This window comes from Phyllobates terribilis, unplaced genomic scaffold (assembly GCF_046119375.1).
Source record: "Phyllobates terribilis strain yellow unplaced genomic scaffold, ASM4611937v1 Scaffold_3__8_contigs__length_932513732, whole genome shotgun sequence".
NCBI lineage: Eukaryota > Metazoa > Chordata > Amphibia > Anura > Dendrobatidae > Phyllobates > Phyllobates terribilis.
Window position 1 is genome coordinate 260,776,071 of NW_027362763.1, and position 26,331 is coordinate 260,802,401.

A 26,331-nucleotide genomic window follows, 5' to 3' on the forward strand; every position below is an offset into this window, starting at 1 on the left:
AATGTTAAGAGTGGCCTTGCATCCTAGACACCTTTAGGCTGAACACTAACACCAACAATGAGGAGACTTCTGTACACATAAGAAGGAATGGTTTCGCCAAAATCAGTGGGTTTGGTTGTCTCTTGTCTAATGTGTACAGGCATCTTAACTTGAATTTCTATTTGCTTTTTTTTTTTTTTTTTTTTATTGACAACTACCATAAGTATGCAACTAAGTATGTCCATGGCATAACAATGAACTTTTCGCACACGGTTTCAGCCTGGCATGTAAAAAAATGATTATTATTTTTTTTAATCAGTCAGTATGGAGACATTTCTAGCAGCTTGTTAGATGATTTCCTAAACATATGTTAGCAGGAGACTGAATGAGCAAGATGATTAGTGTAAGGGACCATTTACACTCCTCAATCCCCGCCAGGTTCTCGATAGACAATTGGCTATATACAAGCTGATCGGCTCTTTTGCTGGCCTGTTTAGACCGTTAATAGACCGTTCTGTGCTCATAGAGTATTATATCAGCAGCACATCTATTTACATGGGATGGTGTATTAAAAATCATGGCACCCAATGAATGAGTGTTTTGGAGGCCTGTGTAGAAGGGTTCATAATTGGGAATGAGCTTTCCCACAAATACTCGTTTCCGGATTATCGGTCAGTTTAAATGGGTCCTAAGAAATTAACAAAAAGTGGTATGAAATGATAGCAAATTCTGACATTAATACAACTATACATCATAGCCCAGACGTCTGCATAATGCTCATGGCTATTTTATCTGATCAAATATACTATATAATAATATAATTTTACTGCAAAAGAACAGACTTCTAATATATAAAAAAGCTTGTTGCCGTCATTGCAGCTCTACTATGGAAAACAGTGGGAACTTTAGAATATGCTCATTATATGAGACATTGTGCTTCTACACAACACTGCTGAATATCACGTCTAAGGTCAACAGTCTTAATGACGACTAATGAGAAGCATCCATTATTAAATACGTGTGTGTGTGTGTGCGCCCAAAGCTAACACATGGTCACAGTGATGGAAAGGATTCTGGAGCTACTGCTACAAGATCTGACCTGTTCATCTGCCCCGATTCCCTTGGTGAAGAATCTTCATCTTCATCTGTACTGCAAGATTTTGATCTGGATTTTGAAGTTCTCTGCAGGATAAAAAAAATGAAAACATCTTCACTTTCTAGGTGCATGACGCTTCTCTGATATAATGGAGTGGAAACCAACTTGTAGAGTGCATATATGCATCACAAATTCAATGCAACATATAACTGCATTACAATGATACAAAGTGATGATTTCAATATTTCCTGTACTGTATGTAAAAATGTTTGTTGTCAGACAAGATATAGGAATTTTATTCAAGAGTCACCAAAGATTTGGTTAATAGGTGAGGAATAAATGGATGGGACCAAGGCAGATTTCTTTGTGTAGCTCTTGGGGTGCAGGTTTACATCAAAGTTACTGAAAGTGGCCAAAGTTTACAGTAATGAGCGATTGAAGGCTGGATTAATCAAATGAACGATCAGTCATTTTGTCAGTATAACGTTCAGAATCTTTCAACACACCAATAGGGTATATTGGATTCTTTAGCTGATGATCTCCACTGGCTAAATTAGGTGCGGACATATCATTAGTGCAACCTGTGCAGCCGCACAAAGATCTGACAGCAAGGAGGCCACTTCCACCTCGAAAGCAGGTAGAACTGTGAATTATGATGAATTATAGGACAACAAAGGGCCCATATACTGTTCTTGCACAGGGACCCTCTTCCGTCTGTCTCCACTAATGGGCTAAATTAAACTTGCTGTGTTATGAAGGCAGGGCAGATCATTGTCTGATGTAATCTGCAGTGTGTATGAGGCCATCGCTGAACGAACGATCATTCAAGCGGCTAGTTTATTCATCGGGCAATTTCTATCTAACGTGTATGGTCAGATGTATAAATGTAAATTGTACAATATGAGGAATTGGCTAAATGTAGATATAATGTAAAGGTCATTATAGCAATTGATGTATAAGTTAGATTAAAATTAATGAAATATACTTATATTAGATGCAAAAAGAGAACTGCATGTAAAGAAAATGTATAAACATTGTATAAACAGAAAAATTATTTCCTCTAGATCCAAGTCTACAGTATGGATCTACACCAATGATATAGGTTACATTCCCACTATAGAGTATTTGGTGAGTTTTCTGCAGCATTTCTGCACCTATTAGCTAAATTAGGTTACTTGTAGGTTTTTTTATTGCATTTTTTTAGTGATTTTTTACATGTGTATTCACCGTGTTTTTGATGATGCCTTTTTTTCTCTGTTTTTGGTATGTCATGTATTAAATAAAGCTGTTTTGTTTTTGTACACTGATGAAGGTCCGGTTAAAGACCCAAACGTCTACTTTATTTCTTTATTTCTCTACTTGCGTGTCTGCAAATACAATTAAAAAATCTATTAAGCATATTTATGAGTGCCAAGTTTCTAAATTATATAATTTTTGATATCTAGACTGGGCATAAAAGGGCAGGTTTTGGGGGGTCCCAGTATGCAGTGACCTAAAGGAGGACAATCAGTGAACCAGGGCTCGGATATTAGCACCAAAGACTCAATAATTGGAAAAAAGAGTAAAAGCTTGCCTGTTTTGTCCAATCCCAAAAGAGCTGCTGTAAAAATTGCTGAAAAAGTTGATGCTGGGTAGAATAGGACGATGTCAGAACACACAATGCATTGCAGACTTGCTGTGTGTAGGGTTGTGTGCTGTAGAGTGCCCATGCTGACGAAAGTCCGCCACCAAAAATGCCTAAAATGTTCATATTAGCATCGAACCGATTCCATGGAACCATACAAAAAGCGGTCCTCGTCTGAACTATGACTTTTTTTATATCATGTACATGACCAAGGATGTAGGGGTGGCATATATAGGGATTAGATGGCATGAAAATGCATTATGAAAGGTAAGCCGATGTGACGCTGTAGGCAGTGTACTGCTGAATAATAATTTGTGGGGTGGCAATATTTGGATGTAAGGGGCTGTTCACATTTCATGCAGACATTACAGTACATTGTTGACTCTTGTGGGGGGGCATCTTCGGAATCCCTGAAAAATGGCATTCAGATGGAATCCCTGACAGAGCTCTTGAGTATACTGACACAAATGAATTTCAAACTTTTTAACTTTGGACTTTTCTTGTGTTCTTTTTCCAATGGTGTCTGTCTTTTCAGACAGGCACAAGAGCGCAGTGTTCATTCAACCACAATGCTTAATAAGAATCATTCCATGGTCATTGTAACATTTGTGCTTTTGAAAGTGTGAGGCAGTAACGGGGATCGTATACAAGGGACAGACCAAAAGTTTGGACACACCTTCTCATTTAAAGATTTTTCTGTATTTTCATTACTATGAAAATTGTACATTCACACTGAAGGCATCAAAACTATGAATTAACACATGTGGAATTATATACTTAACAAAAAAGTGTGAAACAACTGAAAATATGTCTTATATTCTAGGTTCTTCAAAGTAGCCACCTTTTGCTTTGATGACTGCTTTGCACACTCTTGGCATTCTCTTGATGAGCTTCAAGAGGTAGTCACCGGAAATGGTCTTCCAACAATCTTGAAAGAGTTCCCAGAGATGCTTAGCACTTGTTTGCCCTTTTGCCTTCACTCTGCGGTCCAGCTCACCCCAAACCATATCGATTGGGTTCAGGTCTGGTGACTGTGGAGGCCAGGTCATCTGGCGTAGCACCCCAACACTCTCCCTCTTGGTCAAACAGCCCTTACACAGCCTGGAGGTGTGTTTTAGGTCATTGTCCTGCTGAAAAATAAATGATGGTCCAACTAAACGCAAACCGGATGGAATAGCATGCCGCTGCAAGATGCTGTGGCAGCCATGCTGGTTCAGTATGCCTTCAATTTTGAATAAATCCCCAACAGTGTCACCAGCAAAGCACCCCCACACCATCACACCTCCTCCTCCATGCTTCACGGTGGGAACCAGGCATGTAGAGTCCATCCGTTCACCTTTTCTGCATCGCACAAAGACACGGTGGTTGGAACCAAAGATCTCAAATTTGGACTCATCAGACCAAAGCACAGATTTCCACTGGTCTAATGTCCATTCCTTGTGTTCTTTAGCCCAAACAAGTCTCTTCTGCTTGTTGCCTGTCCTTAGCAGTGGTTTCCTAGCAGCTATTTTACCATGAAGGCCTGCTGCACAAAGTCTCCTCTTAACAGTTGTTGAAGAGATGTGTCTGCTGCTAGAACTCTGTGTGGCAATGACCTGGTCTCTAATCTGAGCTGCTGTTAACCTGCGATTTCTGAGGCTGGTGACTCGGATGAACTTATCCTCAGAAGTAGAGGTGACGCTTGGTTTTCCTTTCCTGGGGCGGTCCTCATGTGAGCCAGTTTCTTTGTAGCGCTTGATGGTTTTTGCAACTGCACTTGGGGAAACTTTCAAAGTTTGCCCAATTTTTCGGACTGACTGACCTTCATTTCTTAAAGTAATGATGGCCACTCGTTTTTCTTTACTTAGAATTTGTATTATGGCAAGAAAAAAGCAGCTAACAGTCTATTCAGTAGGACTATCAGCTGTGTATCCACCTGACTTCTGCACAACATAACTGATGGTCCCAACCCCATTTATAAGGCAAGAAATCTCACTTATTAAACCTGACAGGGCACACCTGTGAAGTGAAAACCATTTCCGGTGACTACCTCTTGAAGCTCATCAAGAGAATGCCAAAAGTGTGCAAAGCAGTCATCAAAGCAAAAGGTGGCTACTTTGAAGAACCTAGAATATAAGACATATTTTCAGTTGTTTCACACTTTTTTGTTAAGTATATAATTCATAGTTTTGATGCCTTCAGTGTGAATGTATAATTTTCAAAGTCATGAAAATACAGAAAAATCTTTAAATGAGGTGTGTCCAAACTTTTGGTCTGTACTGTATATCCCCCAGAATGTGTACAGAGACCTATTAAAACCATTGGAGTGCATTGCAGTCACAAACTCACCTGCTGCAGCAATGCAGGAATGAAGGTGAGCATTGACCTGGTCAGGCTATCTGGCTAAGGCAGATTAAGTAAAACCCGGCAGGGCCTTCATTTCTTGGGGGAGGCTACAGGAAGGCAGCGGGGTGGCCTCCTCCCTCCAACCCGGGTTTTCCAGTGGCTCTTGCCACAGGTCCTTTAAAAACCCTGCACTAAGGATTAGTGTTGTTCAGTGTTGGGACCTGCTAGGAGCATAGCAGGAAAACTCGGCAGGACAGTGTATAGCTGAACCCACGCCTGGGAAGGCTCTGAAACCCGTCAGGCTCTGAGCGGCCCGGCGAGGCCGTTACCCACGGCAACCATTATATATGGACTTCTGTTAACCCGGCTGCGAACTGGAGGACTTTCTGTTAACCCGTGGGTTGCTGAAATAAAAGCTGTTTATGTTGGACTTGCTTGGGTCACTGCCTCAGTTACTGCACGGTGTGAACACTGCCGCCTTACAAAGGTATAAAATAAACATATGAACCTGCTCGGTAATTCTCTTTAAAAGTTTCAACTATAAAGATCTTTAAAAGTAAAAATGATGCATGCATAATCATATTAAAGAAAAATATACAAACATGCTAATGCAATAAATGGAAAGAAACTATCAAGTCTAATATCAGAAAGTAAAAGTTCATATTGACCAATCTTACACTTTGTTCCAGCTCCTTTTTCACTCTACTTTTAATAACCTGCAATTCTATAAGCGTTTAATAAATGAGACTCAACTTCACATTAAAATACAATCACAGTGATTCACATAATATAAGACAGCCGACTCCTTACCTTATGTTTCCCAATGTTTCCCATTGAGGATCTTTTGGATTTACCCCGATCTTTTGTTTCTGAATTCTAAACAAGAAACAAAACATATAAATTATTCACACCTCTCTGCCCATACTGATCTGTGCAATAGCACCTAAAACGCATCTGCACACCTAACATGTTACAGTTTTAAGTTAAAAGAAAAAAAGGTGAAAAATCTAATAAACTTTCTTAAACTAATTATTCCTAACTATTGCCGAGATCTGTTCTCTTAAAGGGAATCTCTGAATGCTGCAGCTTTTTAAGTAAACTGTGTATAGGCAGAAAGCTGCTAATCAGTGGTGTGGGCGAGGTTATAAAAAGCTCATGAAGATGGAGGACTATACTACATGACAGCAGAAAGAACAGTGATCTTGTCAAAGCTACTGCAAGCAGCCTAGTAAGTGATACATGGGTGGAATCAGGGTCTCTAACTCTACAATATGCAGCTCTCAGATTAGGGGGAAAAAGATGGTGACAGCTTCCCTTTAATGAGGAAAGTGTAGCTTACATCCATAGGTTAAACACCTAAAAGCTTCTAGTCCTAGTTCCCAGCTGAGGTGGGTCCAATCGTATTTACTTTTTGCAGTGAGTTGAACACAGGATCCCCAGTGCCAATTTGTCTTTTGTCTTAAGCAGTTCTGGCTACAAAGTAAACTGTCAGAAGACTATTCCCCCAAAATTCCCATCACTACCGTATGACTCCAGTCAACGAAGATTTCTTTAGTAGCACAAGTCAAAGTCTCATTTAGTCAAAAACTAAGTTTGATGCGTTCTCGCTTCATATGCAAATTAACTCTATGCTGTCTGGAGGAAGAGATTCTACAGTCCTGTCCCACCCAATATACAGTTATATGAAAAAGTTTGGGCACCCCTATTAATCTTAAACTTAATGTTTTATAAAAATTGGTGTTTTTGCAACAGCTATTTCAGTTTGATATATGTAATAACTGTTGGACACAGTAATGTTTCTGCCTTGAAATGAGGTTTATTGTACTAACAGAAAATGTGCAATCTGCATTCAAACAAAATTTGACAGGTGCATAAGTATGGGCACCATTATCATTTTCTTGTTTTAAATACTCCTACCTACTTTTTACTGACTTACTAAAGCACTTTTTTGGTTTTGTAACCTCATTGAGCTTTGAACTTCATAGCCAGGTGTATGCAATCATGAGAAAAGCTACTTAAAGTGGCCACTTGCAAGTTGTTCTCCTGTTTGAATCTCCTCTGAAGAGTGGCATCATGGGCTCCTCAAAACAACTGTCAAATGATCTGAAAACAAAGATTATTCAACATAGTTGTTCAGGGGAAGGATACAAAAAGCTGACTCAGAGATTTAACCTGTCAGTTTCCACTGTGAGGAACATAGTAAGGAAATGGAAGAACACAGGGACAGTTCTTGTTAAGGCCAGAAGTGGCAGGCCAAGAAAAACATCAGAAAGGCAGAGAAGAAGAATGGTGAGATCAGTCAAGGACAATCCTTAGACCACCTCCAGAGAGCTGCAGCATCAACTTGCTGCAGATGGTGTCACTGTGCATCGGTCAACTATACAATGCACTTTGCACAAGGAGAAGCTGTATGGGAGAGTGATGCGAAAGAAGCCGTTTCTGCAAGCACGCCACAAACAGAGTGGGCTGAGGTATGCAAAAGCACATTTGGAGAAGCCAATTTCTTTTTGGCAGAAGGTCCTGTGGACTGATGAAACCAAGATTGAGTTGTTTGGTCATACAAAAAGGCGTTATGCATGGCGGCAAAAAAACACAGCATTCCAAGAAAAACACTTGCTACCCACAGTAAAATTTGGTGGAGGTTCCATCATGCTTTGGGGCTGTGTGGCCAATGCCGGCACCGGGAATCTTGTTAAAGTTGAGGGACGCATGGATTCCACTCAGTATCAGCAGATTCTTGACAAAAATGTTCAAGAATGAGTGACAAAGTTGAAGTTACGCAGGGGATGGATCTTTCAGCAAGACAATGATCCAAAACACCGCTCCAAATCTACTCAGGCATTCATGCAGAGGAACAATTACAATGTTCTGGAATGGCCATCCCAGTCCCCAGACCTGAATATCATTGAACATCTGTGGGATCATTTGAAGAGGGCTGTCCATGCTCGGCGACCATCAAACTTAACTGAACTGGAATTGTTTTGTAAAGAGGAATGGTCAAAAATACCTTCATCCAGGATCCAGGAACTCATTAAAAGCTACAGGAAGCGACTAGAGGCTGTTATTTTTGCAAAAGGAGGATCTACTAAATATTAATGTCACTTTTATGGTGAGGTTCCCATACTTATGCACCTGTCAAATTTTGTTTGAATGCAGATTGCACATTTTCTGTTAGTACAATAAACCTCATTTCAAGGCAGAAACATTACTGTGTCCAACAGTTATTACATATATCATACTGAAATAGCTGTTGCAAAAACAGCAATTTTTATAAAACATTAAGCTTAAGATTAATAGGGGTGCCCAAACTTTTTCATATAACTGTAGCTTGAGTGACATTGCTGAGTAATGGGCTTCACATTATGCCGCCTATTCCTTGTGCCTACAAGGTATAACAATATTGAACCATTTGGCTAATAAAACCTTACATTTTGTTCAAGTGAGCTGTGTCCAGTGTAAGGAGCCATTATCCAAATGGTGCCAGCACTTTTTGTGCTGTTTGAGCTAATAATATATTTAAAAAAGGCAACATCTGTACATTCAAGCCTATATACTAATAGTGTATAAGTAATGTGTGCACACAGCACATGAACTAAGGTATGAGAACAGATGGAAATCTATTCAGTGGTAGCAATATATCTTCGGTTACTGCACAGGGTGACCCACGCGATCATTAGACTTGACCTGTTATACCTTTTAGAGTTTCACAAAACGGACAGTTAAAAATCCTTTAGCTACAGCGGTGAATATGATTAAAATATGAAATGGGAAATCGGCATTTAAAGTGAATTCATGAGGAACACTTAGTAAAATGTCACAAACAAGTATAAGCAAGATAACACACAAAAAAAGAAAAGAACGCAAATAATTTGTATGAAGAAAATGTTTATCTCCTATCACCTAATTATTACTAAAGGTGAAATGGAAATAGCGAATATCCAGGTTTGACAGAGTCCCGTGCTTTAAGCATTTGCTAATTTGCCAATAGCTGTAAAAGCCAAACAAACAATGTGCAGACAGATGCTGTCTTTATCAAGCCATCTGAATGCTACAGCCTCAAAGCTTCCCCTGGGACAGAGACCAGAGCCAAGAAAGCAAACCTGCTTATTTCTGTATACAGATACTGCTACAAAGCCATTTATATCTCCAGCATTGCCACATCACCCAACATGGCAGAGCAACAAGACGTCTTAAATTTGGATTTAAATTGCTTTTCTTTTCCCTTTATTATTTAGATACAGAGCTCCATACATCATGACCAAATCATCTAATTGCTATGGTACTGCTGTAGAGCCACTGGAGGATGCGTTATGTGACCAATGTAGATGGAGTCACTTAGTTCATATTAACATCTGGGCGTTCGCCTATTAGGAGTCATAGCTGCTATGCTGGATTGAATTTTATATACAGACCCCTATTATACCTTGATTTATAATAGAATCTGTCAGGAGTTGGAGGTGTTTGTTGATAAGGAGGCATTGGAGTGTTGGTCTCAAAACTGCTGCTTGGTGATTTATCTGTGTGCATATCCTCTCCTATTTGTTTTTTTCTTCTTTACTTCCTGCTGTTTGTGAGTGCATATTTGTATGATTGGTATTTTCATTTATCCCTGTATGCCTTCCCTTGTTAGTCTGGTTTGTGTTGTCTTGTACACTACTTGTTCCCACTTCCCTGGGTGGGGGAGGGGACAGATAAGGGCTGATTTAGGAGCTCGGGAAGGCACGGGGCCCCAGCGTCTTCACCATTAGAAGTAATCGGGGGAGCAGGGATAGTTAGGGCGCCCCTAGCTTTAGGGATAGAGAAGGGCCCCCTAGCCCTGGAATATCAAACAATAGTGCCGTGACACTCTCCTTGGAGTCAAAATTTGCTGGGGCATCCACTCCCGTTAAAAGTATAAAACTGTCTTTGCACTTATCTTTCCTGTTGTACAGTTATGGATTTCAAGTTGCTTGGAAATGGAGTTAAAACCCATTGAGAAGTAAAGAGCAGTAACAATTACTTCTCTAAGATCATTGCTGTTGTCTTTCTTCCTTGGGATTATGTCAATACATACATGAATGCTCCTGACCAGCAAATAGCCAACACTTCTGTTCTTATAGAGGCGGTCACACTTGCTGATGGACAATTAATTAAGGGAATTTGATTAGCAGCACCTGGCTGGTACTTGTGCTCCGAATTCCTATGGAAGCAGTAAGGGTGAACTTAATGTTACACACATTAAATCTGCATTTTGACAAAGTTATTCTTAAAAAAATAATAAAGATATTGTGCAATCTGTCATGTGTTTTGTTCATCTGTGATTGTATTTTCCTATTGTTAAGACCTTGTAGGGACCAGATGTTTGCTCTTATGTTCTTACATAAAACCATACAATTCAAAGAGGGTGTACTTCGTTTTTCTCATGACTATACACACACAAAGCACACATATTTCAGGAATACATATGGGGTCATTTATCTAGGATATTCGTCTTTCAACCCCGACAGCTAGTAATTGTTTTAGATACCAAAAAACTTCATTTCTTTAGTTACAAAGGCCTTCAGTTATCAATTTCAGTATAATGCATATTTTAGTTTCCTCTAATGAATTAATTAATATTAATAATGTGAAATGAAGTCATATTTTTTATCTGATTGGCTTGGTTAAAACTTGATGGAATTTTGAAGGCTTTTACTAGGTGGATTAAGGAGATAAGAATTGATTATTGTCAGTGATAACAGTAAGGATAAAATGCGGCTGCAGGAAGAGTACAGTATTCGCAAAGCATTGGTTACCATATATGTACTTGGAATACAGCAGTCCAAACAATTTGTGCATAAGAGGCTACTTGCTTACATAGATCTCTGTGTAGTCCCATGGAAAAGTAAAACTGTACTCAAGACAGCAAGCCCCTCTAAAGCAAAGGGCCCCAAGATCTTGGGACTAAATTTCAACAGGTACACATCAGAAACCATGAGCATAATTATATCTGTATCGTCACATATTACCATAAGTACTGTGTGACTTAACATAATTACATTTTGACAGATAGATTGATAGATAGTCATGGCTGAAAGTGTTGGCACCCTTGAAATTGATCCAGAAAATGAAGTATTTCTCTCAGAAAATTATTGCAATTACACATGTTTTGTTATACACATGTTTATTTCCTTTGTGTGTATTGGAACAACACAAAAAAAAAAACAGAACAAAAAATGAAATTGGACATAATTTCACTCTAAACCCCAAAAATGTGCCGGACCTTTCAAAAAATATGAGTAAACAACTTTGCTTCAAGAATGCGATGCTCATTCAAACTCACATGTGGCAAGTAACAGGTGTGGGCAATATAAAAATCACACCTGAAACCAGATAAAAATAAGAGAAGTTGACTCAATCTTTGTATTGTGTGTGCCACATTAAGCCTGGAGAACAGAAAGAGGAGAAGAGGAGAAGAGAACTGTCTGAGGACTTGAGAACCAAAACTGTTGAAAAATATCAACAATCTCAAGGTTACAAGTCCATCTCCAGAGATGTTGAGGTTTCTTTGTCCACAATGCACAACATAATCAAGAAGTTTATAACCCATGGCACTGTTGCTAATCTCCCTAGACGTGGATGGCAGAGAAAAATTGATGAAACGTTGCAACGTAGGATAGTCCAGATGGTGGATAAGCAGCCCCAATCAAGTTCCAAAGAAATTCAAGCTCTCTTGCAGGCTCAGGGTGCATCAGTGTCAGTGCAAACTATCAGTCAACATTTGAATAAAATGAAAAGCCATGGCAGACATGAAAAGCTTGACTGCAGTTTGTGAAAAAGGTATGTGAGTAAGCCAAAATCCTACTGGGAAAGCAGTTTGAGGACAGCTGAGACCAAGATAGAGCTTTTTGATAAAGCATATCCTTCTACTGTTTACAGAAAAAGGAATGAGGCCTACAAAGAAAAGAACACAGTACCTACAGTCAAGTATGGTGGAGGTCCAAAGATGTTTTGGGGTTGATTTTCTGCCTCTTGCAATGGGTGCCTTGACTGTGTGCAAGGCATCATGAAATCTGAAGATTACCAAAGAATTTTAGGTCGCAATGTAGTGCCCAGTATCAGAAAGCTGGGTTTGCATCCTAGGTCATGGGTCTTCCAGCAAGACAACGACCCCAAACATTGTTCAAAAAACACCCAGAAATGGATGGAAACAAAGCCCTGGAGAGTTCTGAAGTGGCCAGCAATGAATCTGGATCTAAATCCCATTGAACACCTAGAGAGATCTTAAAATTGCTGTTTGGAGAAGGCACCCTTCAAATATGAGAGACCTGGAGCAGTTTGCAAAAGAAGAGTGGTCCAAAATCCCAGTTGAGAGGTGTAAGAAGCTTGTTGATGGTTATAAAAAGCGATTGATTGCAGTTTTATATCCCAAAGAGTGTGCAACCAAATATTAAGTTAGGGTGCCAACAATTTTGTCTGGCTCTTTTGTGGGGGTTTTGTGTGAAATTATGTCCAATTTGCCTTTTTTCTTTTTTTTTTTGTGTTGTTCCAATACACACAAAGGAAATAGACATCTGTATAACAAAACATATGTAATTGCAATAATTTTCGGAGAAAAATACTTAACTTCCTTTTCTGGAACAATTTCAAGGGTGCCAACACTTTCAGCCATGAGTGTAGCTAGACAGACTATAATAGAGTATAATAGCCATTTCATATGCTAGTCTTAATGAGAGGCATGCAGGAGTAGGATATGCCAAATTCATTAATATGCGCACCCACTTAATGAATTTAGAGCTCATCAGTGACCTGAACCTCAGTGCGCCACACCAGGATTGTTGGTGTAACTGGAGTAACATTTCTAGCATAAAGAACACTGCCACTTTCCATGAATTCGGTGGGCTCGTGTAGCCCCAACCTGTACCAGATCTTCCCCAGAAGACATCAGTCTTTACCTGTTTTAGATTAACATTTAAGCCCTCGTGAGTTGCCTTTAGTAAAGCTCTCACAGTGAAGCTGTCAGGATCCTCCTTGTCCCGGATCTGAGACTCCTTCAGTAACGACTCCAGTTTTTTTCTTATGAAGGATTCTACTTGGTGTTCTGTTGTCCCATTGCTCTGCAAAGGATTAACACAAAACCCATTAACATGTGATTCATTCAATGCTCCAGGCTAATTCATAAAAACGTATTCTGCTAGGCCAAAAAACCTGAAAGCGACTTATCCATCAAAGCAAATTCTGTGTTTGTTTCATCTGAAGCAACAAACAAACCACAGTAATCTACCATGCAACAATAACCAGTGTCGCCAAGCAAGCCCTCATGTTTCACATCCAGTGGCGCTTGGCACCTGAGGGTTTAATGCTACACAAAAGGATAAAGGTCATCGTTTTAGCATCCTAAAATTAAATTCACGTTTGTACAGAACATTAATGTGAAAACTTGATTCATCTTACAAATTATATTCATTCTATATTCTCTTTGAAGAAATTTATATAAGAATTAAGTTTCATATGAACATTAGGAGAAGATCTGATTCTAAACACTAAATTCCATGGAAGGTAATCCTACTCTTCTGAAATGTATGTATCCAAATGTATATACCTTCCAGCTGACTAAAGTTTGCTACATGTTCCTCCATCCTTCTAGCCCTTCCCATATATTCCCCAGTTACCACTCCCTCTTCCTGGATGTTCATGCAGCCAGTTCTACTCCGGGCAATTCCAGAGCTGCTTCCGGCTTGACAGGGGTGAGGTTTATTTAGAGTCGGATTATAAGTGGGCATTCCCAGGTGGGTTGGGGTATTCCCAAACAAGGCTGGGACAGAACTTTAGCATCCCTATTTTCCCAACAATAACTTTGGTCAAAATTTTGTTTTGGAATGAAAGTGTTAGATTACCCTAGAATTACTGTAAAGGTAAAGTTCCAAAACCAAACTCATTCAAAATGCTATCTGTACTATTAGTTGTTTTGTTTTTCTTTATTGCTCCAGAGCCCACCTGTACAGATTATTTTATAACATTTTATTAATGAGATTAAGATTGATAAAAATATCACTTATTAATTTACTGAATCTGTAATACCTCTGTGATTCAGTCACATCATCATGTTCCTGGGTTTTAGATCTTGCTTGTAACAGCCTGTACCTGCTTATCTACTCTCCTCTCTTCCCTAAAGTACAAGATGTAACCCATTCAATCTTGTCCTCCTCTATGTCCGCCATCTCCACTATAGAGCAGGCAGCTGTATATAGAGGCACCGTCCGTATATCTGTGAGATTGGAGAGGAATCGCAGGAACTATAATCCTTTAATTCTGGCTGCAGGAAAACCACTGTGCTGCACAGAGTCAGGCAACATAATGAAAATGAGAGATAACTACTTCTGAACTATGGAGGCATTATGTACTGACAAGTCAGACACATTTAGGTGCTTTACTGTATTTTCTGAAAGAAATGATAGGAGAGCGCTCTTAAATGCAGTAACCCAAGCAGTGTAGAGGGATAGGTGATTACAGAAGACTCACTTGGAGCAGTTGTACAAGGCACAACACTATTTTGCGTATATGGATTAAACTCCCCAAGGCTGCAGCTACCTCCACGGATTCCTGAGGTCACCGACAGGAGACAGTATACGAAAAAGAAAAAAACAAAACCGTGGTGACAGGAGCGCTGCCAAGGACAGGAGCATCAAGAGGTATAGATCATAGTCCTTTATTCATGTAAAACGTTTCAGAGTCGATAGGACTCCTTCATCAGGATGTGTCAACAGAAGGAGTCCTATCGACTCTGAAACGCGTTGCATGAATAAAAGACTGTTATCTATACCTCTGGATGTTCCCGTCTTTGGCAGCGCTCCTGTCACCACAGTTTGGTTTATTACTTCTTCGCTTACTGTAATTTATAGAAGTGCTAATTGAATTCATAAATTCGATACAATATTAGTAGACTCCAGAATGGGGCTGAGCTGCGGTTCCTGACACAGCCAACGGAGAAGAGCACAGAACGCTACTAATAAATCAGATACTGTTAAAAGTGAACCACGCAACTTGTATTTACAGTATATGTCATATATAACACTTTATTAATATCACACTAATGAAGTAGAACGGCACATACAAAGCAATGACTTAATTTGCATTCCTCTTCTATCTCATCCGCACTGTCCTCATCAGACACCTCTCCCTCCTCAGCATCCTCTGCCAGGTCATATGGCAACTTTTTTCCCTGATAAAATATACAACAACAAGTAATCAAATTTATAACATTTCAAGATGTACAGCTCTTCTATTCTCAAAAGTAAAGTTGATGGTGAAACAAGTAACCAGACCTGTCCATCAGCCTCGTCAAGTTAAAAAAAAGTGCACCACTTGGGAAAGCAGTTTCAACTGTAGGAGTCTGATGGACAGGTCTGGTTACAAGCCCCTCTATGCCACTCTTTTTCTGGACAGTAGTAAAATCTCTGAAGAAGGTTTTACTGACAAATACAGGAAGAGAACTATCTGTGATACTTATTATTATACGCAACAACATCGAATCTCCAGCACATTTGATAAAATACACATAAAGTGGATAACTCCTTTAAATTATTTATTACCAAAACATGGACATTTGTGTAACACAAAATTTAATTGATTATGGGGTTACAGAGAAAAGTGCAGCTGCCTTTGCATCCTGGGCTGAGTATAAGGGAACTAAAATTGGGAAAATTTAAACTAACATTTAGTACAATAAGTGACTTTATGGAAAGAAAGAAAATAGGATTATATTTGCAGTTCCCACCTATATAATCAACTATTTAACTATATATTTAGTTGTCTAATGTAAATTGTTTAAACATCACATTTTAACTATACTATGTGGCAGAGAACCTCGCCCAAAAAAATCTAGGAAAGCAACTTTTAAAACAAAACAAATTTAAAGGTGTAGTGTGGGGAGACAACAAAAAATATTCTAATGAGCATGCCTTCATAAACAATAAAGTTAACATGAAAAGCACTGTTTGCAACCATCACAGTAATTGCAATTCAGTGCATTGCTGGAGCTGCTCCTCACTGCACGCCCTCCCTTCAGGGACATTATGTCCCAGATCAGGGGCCATGGCCTGCTCCCTGCTGCTAGTACCAGCCAGCCCCCTGATAAGATCTCCTTTAGTGCAAGGCTACTAGCAGAGAGAAGGACACACACCCCAACATGCCCCCTCATCTATGGCTGCACTGCAGGAGACATTATCAGATGGATGGCTGCTGCTAGCAGGAAGCAGGCCACACAGCCTTATCCTCATGCAGTTAAGGAGACATTATCAGGGATATGGCTGCTACTAACAACCAGACAACGCCCCCTGATCTGTGATGAAATGTCCCAGAAGTGAGTGGGAGCAGTGAGCAGCAGCTTCAGTGTCGCACTAAATTTCTGGTACTGTGAGGATAAGAAACAGTACTATTCACGTCAACTTTATTGTTTATGAAGGCATGGCCATTAGAATTATTTTTTATCTCCCTGGAGTATCCCTTTAAGTACAACATTCACCCTGCAGGCACTGCTATATATGAACATGGGCAATATTCACAATACAATATTCATTACTAGATTATGAATGTAATATTCACATCTCCAATTGAGGTTCATTAGCAGAGAAATTCATTACTACGTATATATTTTTAAAGCAAAATTATTTCTAATTATTTTAGATTCGCCTATACATTATGGATGAATTGCGCTGCTAGCTGTTCTGTAGTCAGCAGGCTAACATTAGAAAACAAAAATGAAACAGAATATTTCGAGTTTTAGAGACTCTCCAGAGTTTCATGTATCAGACTTTAACCTTCATTGTCTCCTCTTATGAAGAAGCAGTCAGCGTGCAACACGTGGAGATCTCACTTCTCATAAGCCCATCATGCAAAGTAGCAGCAGTGCGCGATGTTTCACCATAGCCTTCTGTGAGGCAGTGATGGGGGTCGTATACAAGGGACAGTATATATCCCCCAGAATGTGTACAGAGACCTATTAAACCCATTGGAGTGCATTGCAGCCACAGACACAGCTGCGGCTGCAATGCAGGAATGAAGGTGAGCATTGACCTGGTCAGGCTATCTGGCTAGAGCAGATTAGTAAAACCCGGCAGGGCCTTCATTTCTTGGAGGAGGCTACAGGAAGGCAGCGGGGCGGCCTCCTCCCTCCAACCCGGGTTTTCCAGTGTCTCTTGCCACAGGTCCTTTAAAAAACCCTGCATTAAGGATTAGTGTTGTTCAGTGTTGGGACCTGCTAGGAGCATAGCAGGAAAGCTTGGCGGGTCTATGTGTAGCTGAACCTACGCCTGGGAAGGCTCTGCACCCATCAGGCTCTGAGCGACCCGGCGCGGCCATTGCCCACGGCAACTTTTGTGTATGGACTTCTGTTAACCCAGCTGTGAACCGGAGGACTTTGTTTTACCCGTGAGTGCTGAATAAAAGCTGCTTATGTTGGACTTGCTTGGGTCACTGCCTCAGTTACTGCACAGTGTGAACACCGCCGCCTTACACTTCTCAGCTGTATCCCATACAACATCTTCACAAGTCATTGTGTCTGTACAAGTGAAAGGCGCTGTGCTGCGATAAGATGGTATATGGATATTGCAGATTCAGAAACCCTTATCCAAGAGCTGTGCGTGCTGCCACCCCTTCAATCTGAGGAGCATGGGGCCTATCATTAGGTCAGGCCATCGATGTAAAATCCAAATCTCTATTAACAATATAAATAGTTTACTTGAAACAACCAATAGTACCAAATGTGATCCCCTATGTTCAATATCATTTTCATTATATGATTACAAACATCCTAACAAAAAGTATACTGTACTTCTAGAGAATGTTACCGCTCTAGATTCAGGATTACCTTCACAAGTATTTTGCCCTTCAGGTGCTGGGGGCTGGGAAGTTGTTTGTTTTCTCCAAGTGGAATTGAAGATAAGTCAAGCTTGTCCCCAAATATTTCTTTTAGATATTGAGCAATTTTCCTCTGCTGTTGAATGTTACAGTGGTTTTCAATAGACAAGACAACTGGATACCTACAATAAAAATCAGAGAACAGACAAAATGTAACTGCTGCAAAAAAAAATTAAAAATCCAGGAGTTTATAAAAGTCTACAAATAAATAATCCTATCATAAGGGCATTCACTCAGGATTGTGATCCCGAAATCATAGTCTTATCTCAGGAGATATTACATAACCTGCATTTTTTGTTGCTCAATTTTCTTTCTAACCCAACATCTTTACATAATATTATAAGAACAGTGGAATCTCACTTAACACCTGACTTTTTTTAATCCAATCTATATCGTTACTGTACACCTTCTTGGATATCTGAGTGTCCTTCTACACAATACAGTGGTGTACCACCAAGCAACTGCTATGGGACCCATGAGCCAGGGGTGGGGCCCACACCAGGCCCTGCCTCTGTCTGCTGACACTTCCTCCTCAATCATCATTGCTCTTGCTGACGGCCCAAGGCCAGCAATGGTGGAGGAGGGAGAGTCAGCAAATGTTTCCGCCCCCATCATCCTTCCTCGGAGTCTGACATCTCAGAGCAAAGGGCGCAATGATGTCATTATAGGGCGCCCGCTGCTCTGAAATGTCCGACGCTTCACACCACACGCTGAGGAGACTGGAGAATCGGGTGGAACCAGGAGAGGTAAGTACGGTATTTATTTTGTTAAAATCAGTGACCAGTGGCCATAATACAGCATGGGGGTGCATTATACTGTATAGAGGACCATGGGGGTACATTATACTGTATGGAGGATCATGGGGGTGCATTATACTGTATGGAGGACCATGGGGGCGCATGATATGGTGTGGAGGACAATGGGGGTGCATTATACTTGTATAGAGGACCATGGGTGGGTGCATTATATTGTGTGGAGGACCATGGGGGGAGTGCATTATATTTTGTGGAGGACCATGGGGGTGCATTATACTGTATGGAAGACCATAGGGGTGCATTATACTGTATGGAGGACCATAGGGGGGCATTATACTGTCTGGAGGATCATGGTGGGTGCATTATATTGTGTGGAGGGCCATGGGGGTGAATTATACTATATAGAGGCCTATGGGGGTGCATTATACTTGTATAGAGGACCATGGGGGGTGCATTATATTGTGTGGAGGAACATGGGGGGAATGCATATTTTGTGGAGGACCATGGGGTGTGCATTATATTGTATGGAGGACCATGGGGTGTGAATTATATTGTACGCAGGACCATGGGGAGAACATTTTATTATATGGAGGACCATAGGAGAGCATTTTATTATATGGAGGACCATGGATGGTGCATTATATTCTATGGAGGACCATTGGGAGTGCACTATATTTTATGGAGGACCATGGGGAGAGCATAATATTCTATGGAGGACCATGGGGAGTGTATTATACAACATGGAAGATTATGGGGGGCGCATTATACTGTATGCAATTATACAGTGTGAAGCTTTGTGTAGGGTCCTTCATACTGTGTGGGGGCCATTATACTGTATGTAGGCCCATTATAGTTGTGGGGGGTCACAGTTGGGGGGATCATACTATATTGGGGTCACCATACTTTGCCTTGGGAGTTGAGGTGAGGTACAGTAGGGTCATTAACACCATGACGGTATCATACGGTGTTGGGGGGGGGGGCGGGACTTTTGTTGCATAATACTTTATGGGAGCAATGGAAGAGGAATCAAGGACGGACATCAGCAGGAGAAATATTACTATGTAAAGACTGGAAAGTTGTGAGGTATGCTCTTCTGTGACCCCGACAATTATTTAATTTAATTTTTTATTTTGGGATTAGAACTTCTATGGGTCCCATGATTTCTATGTATGCCTCTGCACAAGATGATTTTTTAACTGCAATCAATGATAAAAACATGGCTTTACCGATCACATTGATGTGTTACAATAGCTGTATGTTTTTTCCTACACTTTTCAGTCCAAACAATTAGCAAAATGAGCTTTGAGCATCCACTGATCATTATATAAGCTACTTTTGATGAGGTTTTTTTTTAGGATTACTCTGGTATGCTTACTTTTGTGCTTACTGGTATTGACACTTTCTAAATGGTTTCTTAGCAATTTGTTGAAAACAGACTAGTCTTTATAAAATAATTCATATGAATGATGATTAGCCAGCCTGGCATGACATCATCGAGGCGTTACGCACATGTGACATTGCACCAGGCTGGCTAATCAATAGAGGAGCCAATATGTAGGAGGTAGTTTGCAGCGGTCCCATCTGCAGCCACAGAATACAGACATGGCCACTGAACCAGGATCTATTGGCTCAGCTTTATTTTAAAATATTTTTTCAAGCCAAACTAAATAACATATTGTGATACTTAGTTGTGAAAATTTTTCTTTAGTTGCTGTTTTTAGAACTGTTCCTTATCAAGATGCTAGAATTTGCCTTAAAAAATAGATTGTTTTTCAAAATTGTATTCTTCAAAAATTTCTGAAGGTAAACTATATGTTATTAAATTGCGCAGAAGTAACATACTCATTTTTAACAAATGCATGCTTGTTGATGGCCTCCACAACATCTTTAAAGGGAATTTTTGAGGTGAGTGTGTATCCATGGTGCACAACAGGCTCACCATCTGGTCCATCCCAACAGTCAACTGTTGAAAAAGCAGAGAAAGAAAGATTAAGTTAAGCTGTAGGTAAGAGAAGTACAAACCGGACTGCAGTGAACCATGGGGCATATCTGTCAAGCTGAAGGAGCATGAATTTTAAGACTAAGTTATCAAACAAAACAAACTACTGTACTGATTCATTTTGTGCATTTCAAGACTGTCTTGTCTAAGGGATTCATTTACACGGACCGACCTGGGGCACTATCCGATCACTGATCAGGGATCATGTAATAGCCTGTTTACACAGGGCGACCAGACTTCAGAGGCACTGAATGCTCTACAACAGGTTGTGCAGTGCACATAAGCTGCCACTAGTCTCGGCAGCACCATTCCTGGTCACACATGATGATGTGCTGCCGAGAAGATAATGGATTGTGAAGCCAAAAAGATCACTTCACTCGTTTTTCTCATTCACTGGGTGATTGGTAACATGTTTAGACTACAAGACTATAATGAAATGAGTGTTCCTCAGAATGCCAATTCACGATAATCTTGTAGCGCAAATAGACCTGAAGGGGGGTTTTCCCATTAACAAAATACATTTTAATCAATGGATCTTGGAATAAAAATAAGACAGGATAGTATGGGATGTAACCTGATACGAGGTAAAAAAAATTTTCACCTGGACCCGTAGAAGTGTGCTTGGTACGTGAAACGGCCTTCGTCCGACTGTGGACGTGCTCCCCCGCATCCATGTTTTAATTGTTATGTGAATAAAAGAAGATTTTACCTCATGCAGTGTGCCACCCAGTGCATTTCTACGTGGCTGTGATTCTGTGGACTTCACCTTTGGAGGTGCTGCACCTGCTAACGAGGGTAGCTGCTTCAGCTGTCACTGACTTCGGAGCTCGCACTGAAATTTACCCTCTGCACGCGTGGTGCCGGTTATTACTCTGATGCAGGTAAAACTTTTGCTGTGATCCCGTGCTGTCCTGTCTGTATAGTTTGGCTTCCTCCCCTGCCCAGGAGCTGTGGTATTATTAGACCATGTTCCTGCACGGCCAGATGCAGCCATTACACAGTACACAGCAGGGGCACATTTATAAGATTATCTCAGCAGAGGAATGTTTTTATTTAACACATCCAATTGTGGAACTTATTTTTACTCCAAGATCTATTTATTAAAATGTACATTGTTTGTGGGACAACCCCTTTAAGTTTGCGCTGTCTAACTATTAGTATTATTATTTGCCCCTGTAACAGTATTTGCCGGCACCCCTGCACGGTTCTCCTTCCTCCTCCATGCAGAGATGCTGGCGTAACTGTCCCAGCGTTGCAGCATGCTCCCTCTCTCCATGTGTTGAGCGTGCCGCACTTCCCGGTGGTGCGCCTAGTGCACGAGTGCGCTTCCCTGCTCTTAAAAGGGGCAGCACGCACACATCGTTAAATGCCCCCAGCCAATGGCTGGGAGGCGTTTAGTGTAAGAGTACACCTGCAAGATGGCTGCCAACCAATAGCTGGGAGGCATCTTGTTTAAAAGGCACCCTCTCCCATAGGGAGGTGCCAAGCAACCAAGTATCATTACGTAGTGTGGTAGTCTACTAATGAGTTGTGAGGTCCCCTAGTCCTTGCCTGGTCAGTTTTGAACCCGTTGTCCTGGTCCTTGTGTGGCCAGTCCTGAAACCATAGTCCCTTGTCCTTGTGCAGCCAATCCTGAACCCGTAGTCCTAGTGTGGCTAGTCGCTGAAACTGGTCCCCTGGTCAGTGTGCAAGCCAGTCCCTGAATCAGTATCCGAGACCTGTGTGTCTGAACGTGTGCCTATCCGAGTACCCGGACTGTCCTAACAGTCTCCGAATCAGTCCTGTCTGAGTCTCTGTGTCAGTAACCGTTCTACCCTTGGATCCTGAACCTAGTAGTCTAAATGGAGCCTGAGTCCTATCTGTGTCTGAGTACCTAACTCTTGGGGTCAGCAGCTGCAGTACCGGGCACGGCCTAGGAATGGTACCCGGCGGCTATCTGCAGCTCAAGACTGACTCCACCATCGGGAGCTCCAGTGAACACCATGTAGCCTCTTAGCTACACCTCTCCTAGGTAAGCCCGGTCCCATGGCGCAGTGGGGCCACGAACCACATGCACCAACTGAGTGCGTAACAGCCCCATTGTGCCCAGTCTACTATATCCTTTTGTGCTCCCAATTCTAAAGGAAGCAATTCCAAAACAAACTACATTATAAGCAATAACTAATAATACAATATCCTAATACCATTTTCAATGTTGCTTCAAAGATTGATTTCTAATCTTTTTTACCATACTTTGGAAAAAGTGAATTGAAGTTCCATCAGCTGACCCTGATTTAGCAAATACTCCAGTGCTAGCAGTTCGTATCTGGTTTGTTTCATTGAGTTGGGAAGGGGAGCTACTACACTATTTTCAAATAGAATTGAAGATGCTTAACAAAACCTGTGAAGAATATCAGACTGGTGAACTGAAGCGTGAGAAACAGAGGAATTTCTTTCAGAATTAATAAAATCAAAGGCTTGGAAATAATATAAGAACACTGCATTTTATAATCACATGCCAAATCGTATGCCAGATAAGTAGCAGCTGCACAGCGACACATTTATCAGAAACGTCATATAATTATTTACAACAGGCAGTGTAAATGCACGGATAGTCTCCCATCATGTACGCTGGACGTATATCCAGAGACATCAATGGACCAGAAGTTTGTCTAAAAAGTATTTGTTTGGGGTCCATCTGGCAACACAGAAACTTCAATTTTTCACCCATTTGTAATGGAAACACGGTATTTAGTACTTCTTTTTTTCCAATGAAAGACACATTGCTTTTTGAAACTGCTAAATAAGTGAAGTCCTGTAGTCACCCAAAAAACAACCCAACCTTTTTGGTCTATTTTTCTTTGCACAATTAATATCCTACTGCCCTCATCTACATAAAGGTCTCTGTACATATTACAGTAAATGTGGCCAAGCCCACCCATTTCAATAGGGCTGACTATCCCAACTCACTACTGAAGTCATATATTGGGGGAAAAGATCAGGAACGTTGGTTTTTAGCAGGAAAGATAAGCCTTTGCCAAAGATGCCTGGCAGTGGGTTATTCCCATCTCCTTACTGAAAACGCATGCTGGGCATGGGGGAGTTGGAAGGAATAGCTTTCAACTGACAAATATCTAAAGACCCCTAATTACATTAGAGAATGTGTCCAAACCCATCAATTTTATAGAGACACGCCAACTATTCAGACACTCTCCATGAATGAAGACTAAAGCATTGGGCAGGTGGAATTTTAATATAATCCGCTGCCCGTGTCTGTCTGCATCTACGGTCTAGAGATCTGGGGTGTATGGACTCCTGGATTGATGGCAGATGCCTCCGGAATAAATAGGATCTCATTTTATGCACTGCCCGATAGTATATCTGTACTAAGGTATATATAATAGTAGCTACTTTTATTTATATCTTAATGATTCCTGGAAATGATAAAGCTTCACTGCTGTTAATTGCATTGTTTAATAATTACACCTCATTATCACGAGAAAATCTTAAACTGCTAATTACCCTGCTTTATTACAAAGTAATTCATAAAGCTGTATTACTTCAGCCAAACAAAACAAAAAAGCAGAATTTCAGCATTACTAAGATTAATTAGAAAACCCAAATGAGCAACTTATAAAGCAATTAACCTGTTGTTTGAATGAAGCCATGGATGCAACATTTCATCACACAAGTAACAATATAATAAGTTTATAAAATGCACTCAATTGTTCTTTACAAATAGGCAGTCACAGAAACTTGATCTTATTTGGCTATACATCAGATTGTTACATTTATGTTACTTTATACATTTACCTTTACATTGTATTGTATGCATTGGAGTTAGATATCATTCATAAAACCTACAACAAGGCCCCATACACATTAGACTAATGTTGACCAAACCTGCAGATATCGACGAGTTTTGGCCAACAGTTTAATGCATATGGGGTCCCAGACAGATGCTTGTTGGGGAAATTAGGCTACATTCCCACAAGGGCTGTGGACTCAGTCAGAGTCGTGGAGTCGGTATAAAATGGACCGACTCCTAAAATATATAATAAATTGGGCTCAGTAGCACAATGCAGGATGTGCTGTAAATGTTTTAATAAGAATTTGGGAAAGTTATGAAAAGTCCTATAAATGTCTGTTCTATTCCTGATCTAAGGGTCTAGACTTTTAGTTGAGAGGAATCTGTGCTGCACTTTATGTACACGCTCAGTAGTGAGGCAGTGCTGCACTTTATGTACATGCTCAGTAGAGAGGCAGTGCTGCACTTTATGTACACGCTCAGTAGTGAGGCAGTGCTGCACTTTATGTACACGCTCAGTAGTGAGGCAGTGCTGCACTTTATGTACACGCTCAGTAGTGAGGCAGTGCTGCACTTTATGTACACGCTCAGTAGTGAGACAGTGCTGCACTTTATATACATGCTCAGTAGTGAGGCAGTGCTGCACTTTATGTACATGCTCAGTAGTGAGGCAGTGCTGCACTTTATGTACATGCTCAGTAGTGAGGCAGTGCTGCACTTTATGTACATGGTCAGTAGTGAGGCAGTGCTGCACTTTATATACACGCTCAGTAGAGAGGCAGTGCTGCACTTTATGTACATGCTCAGTAGTGAGGCAGTGCTGCACTTTATATACACGCTCAGTAGTGAGGCAGTGCTGCACTTTATGTACATGCTCAGTAGTGAGGCAGTGCTGCACTTTATGTACACGCTCAGTAGTGAGGCAGTGCTGCACTTTATGTACACGCTCAGAAGTGAGACAGTGCTGCACTTTATGTACACGCTCAGTAGAGAGGCAGTGCTGCACTTTATGTACACGCTCAGTAGTGAGGCAGTGCTGCACTTTATGTACACGCTCAGTAGTGAGGCAGTGCTGCACTTTATGTACACGCTCAGTAGTGAGGCAGTGCTGCACTTTATGTACACGCTCAAAGTGCAGCACTGCCTCACTACTGAGCGTGTATATAAAGTGCAGCACTGCCTCACTACTGACCATGTACATAAAGTGCAGCACTGCCTCACTACTGAGCATGTACATAAAGTGCAGCACTGCCTCACTACTGAGCATGTACATAAAGTGCAGCACTGCCTCACTACTGAGCGTGTATATAAAGTGCAGCACTGTCTCACTACTGAGCGTGTACATAAAGTGCAGCACTGCCTCACTACTATGTACACGCTCAGTAGTGAGACAGTGCTGCACTTTATGTACACGCTCAGTAGTGAGGCAGTGCTGCACTTTATGTACACGCTCAGTAGAGAGGCAGTGCTGCACTTTATGTACACGCTCAGTAGTGAGGCAGTGCTGCACTTTATGTACACGCTCAGTAGTGAGGCAGTGCTGCACTTTATATACACGCTCAGTAGTGAGGCAGTGCTGCACTTTATGTACATGCTCAGTAGTGAGGCAGTGCTGCACTTTATGTACATGGTCAGTAGTGAGGCAGTGCTGCACTTTATATACACGCTCAGTAGAGAGGCAGTGCTGCACTTTATGTACATGCTCAGTAGTGAGGCAGTGCTGCACTTTATATACACGCTCAGTAGTGAGGCAGTGCTGCACTTTATGTACATGCTCAGTAGTGAGGCAGTGCTGCACTTTATGTACACGCTCAGTAGAGAGGCAGTGCTGCACTTTATGTACACGCTCAGTAGTGAGGCAGTGCTGCACTTTATGTACACGCTCAGTAG

The 26,331-nt window shown here is 41.0% G+C and overlaps 1 protein-coding gene across 7 annotated transcripts in view; it reads right to left on the bottom strand.

Annotated features, from left to right (window-relative positions):
• Positions 1–26,331, bottom strand: part of PLCH1 (phospholipase C eta 1) — a 367,659-nt gene that overhangs the window by 54,760 nt on the left and 286,568 nt on the right. For all 7 annotated transcript variants that reach the window (XM_073674758.1, XM_073674759.1, XM_073674757.1 and 4 more), the window contains 6 exons: positions 20,498–20,618; positions 17,851–18,022; positions 15,097–15,204; positions 12,938–13,099; positions 5,835–5,900; positions 1,079–1,161 (listed from right to left, as the gene is read on the bottom strand). In XM_073674758.1, the coding sequence (XP_073530859.1) occupies positions 1,079–1,161; positions 5,835–5,900; positions 12,938–13,099; positions 15,097–15,204; positions 17,851–18,022; positions 20,498–20,618 (712 nt within the window). The remainder of the gene's footprint in view (positions 1–1,078; positions 1,162–5,834; positions 5,901–12,937; positions 13,100–15,096; positions 15,205–17,850; positions 18,023–20,497; positions 20,619–26,331) is intronic.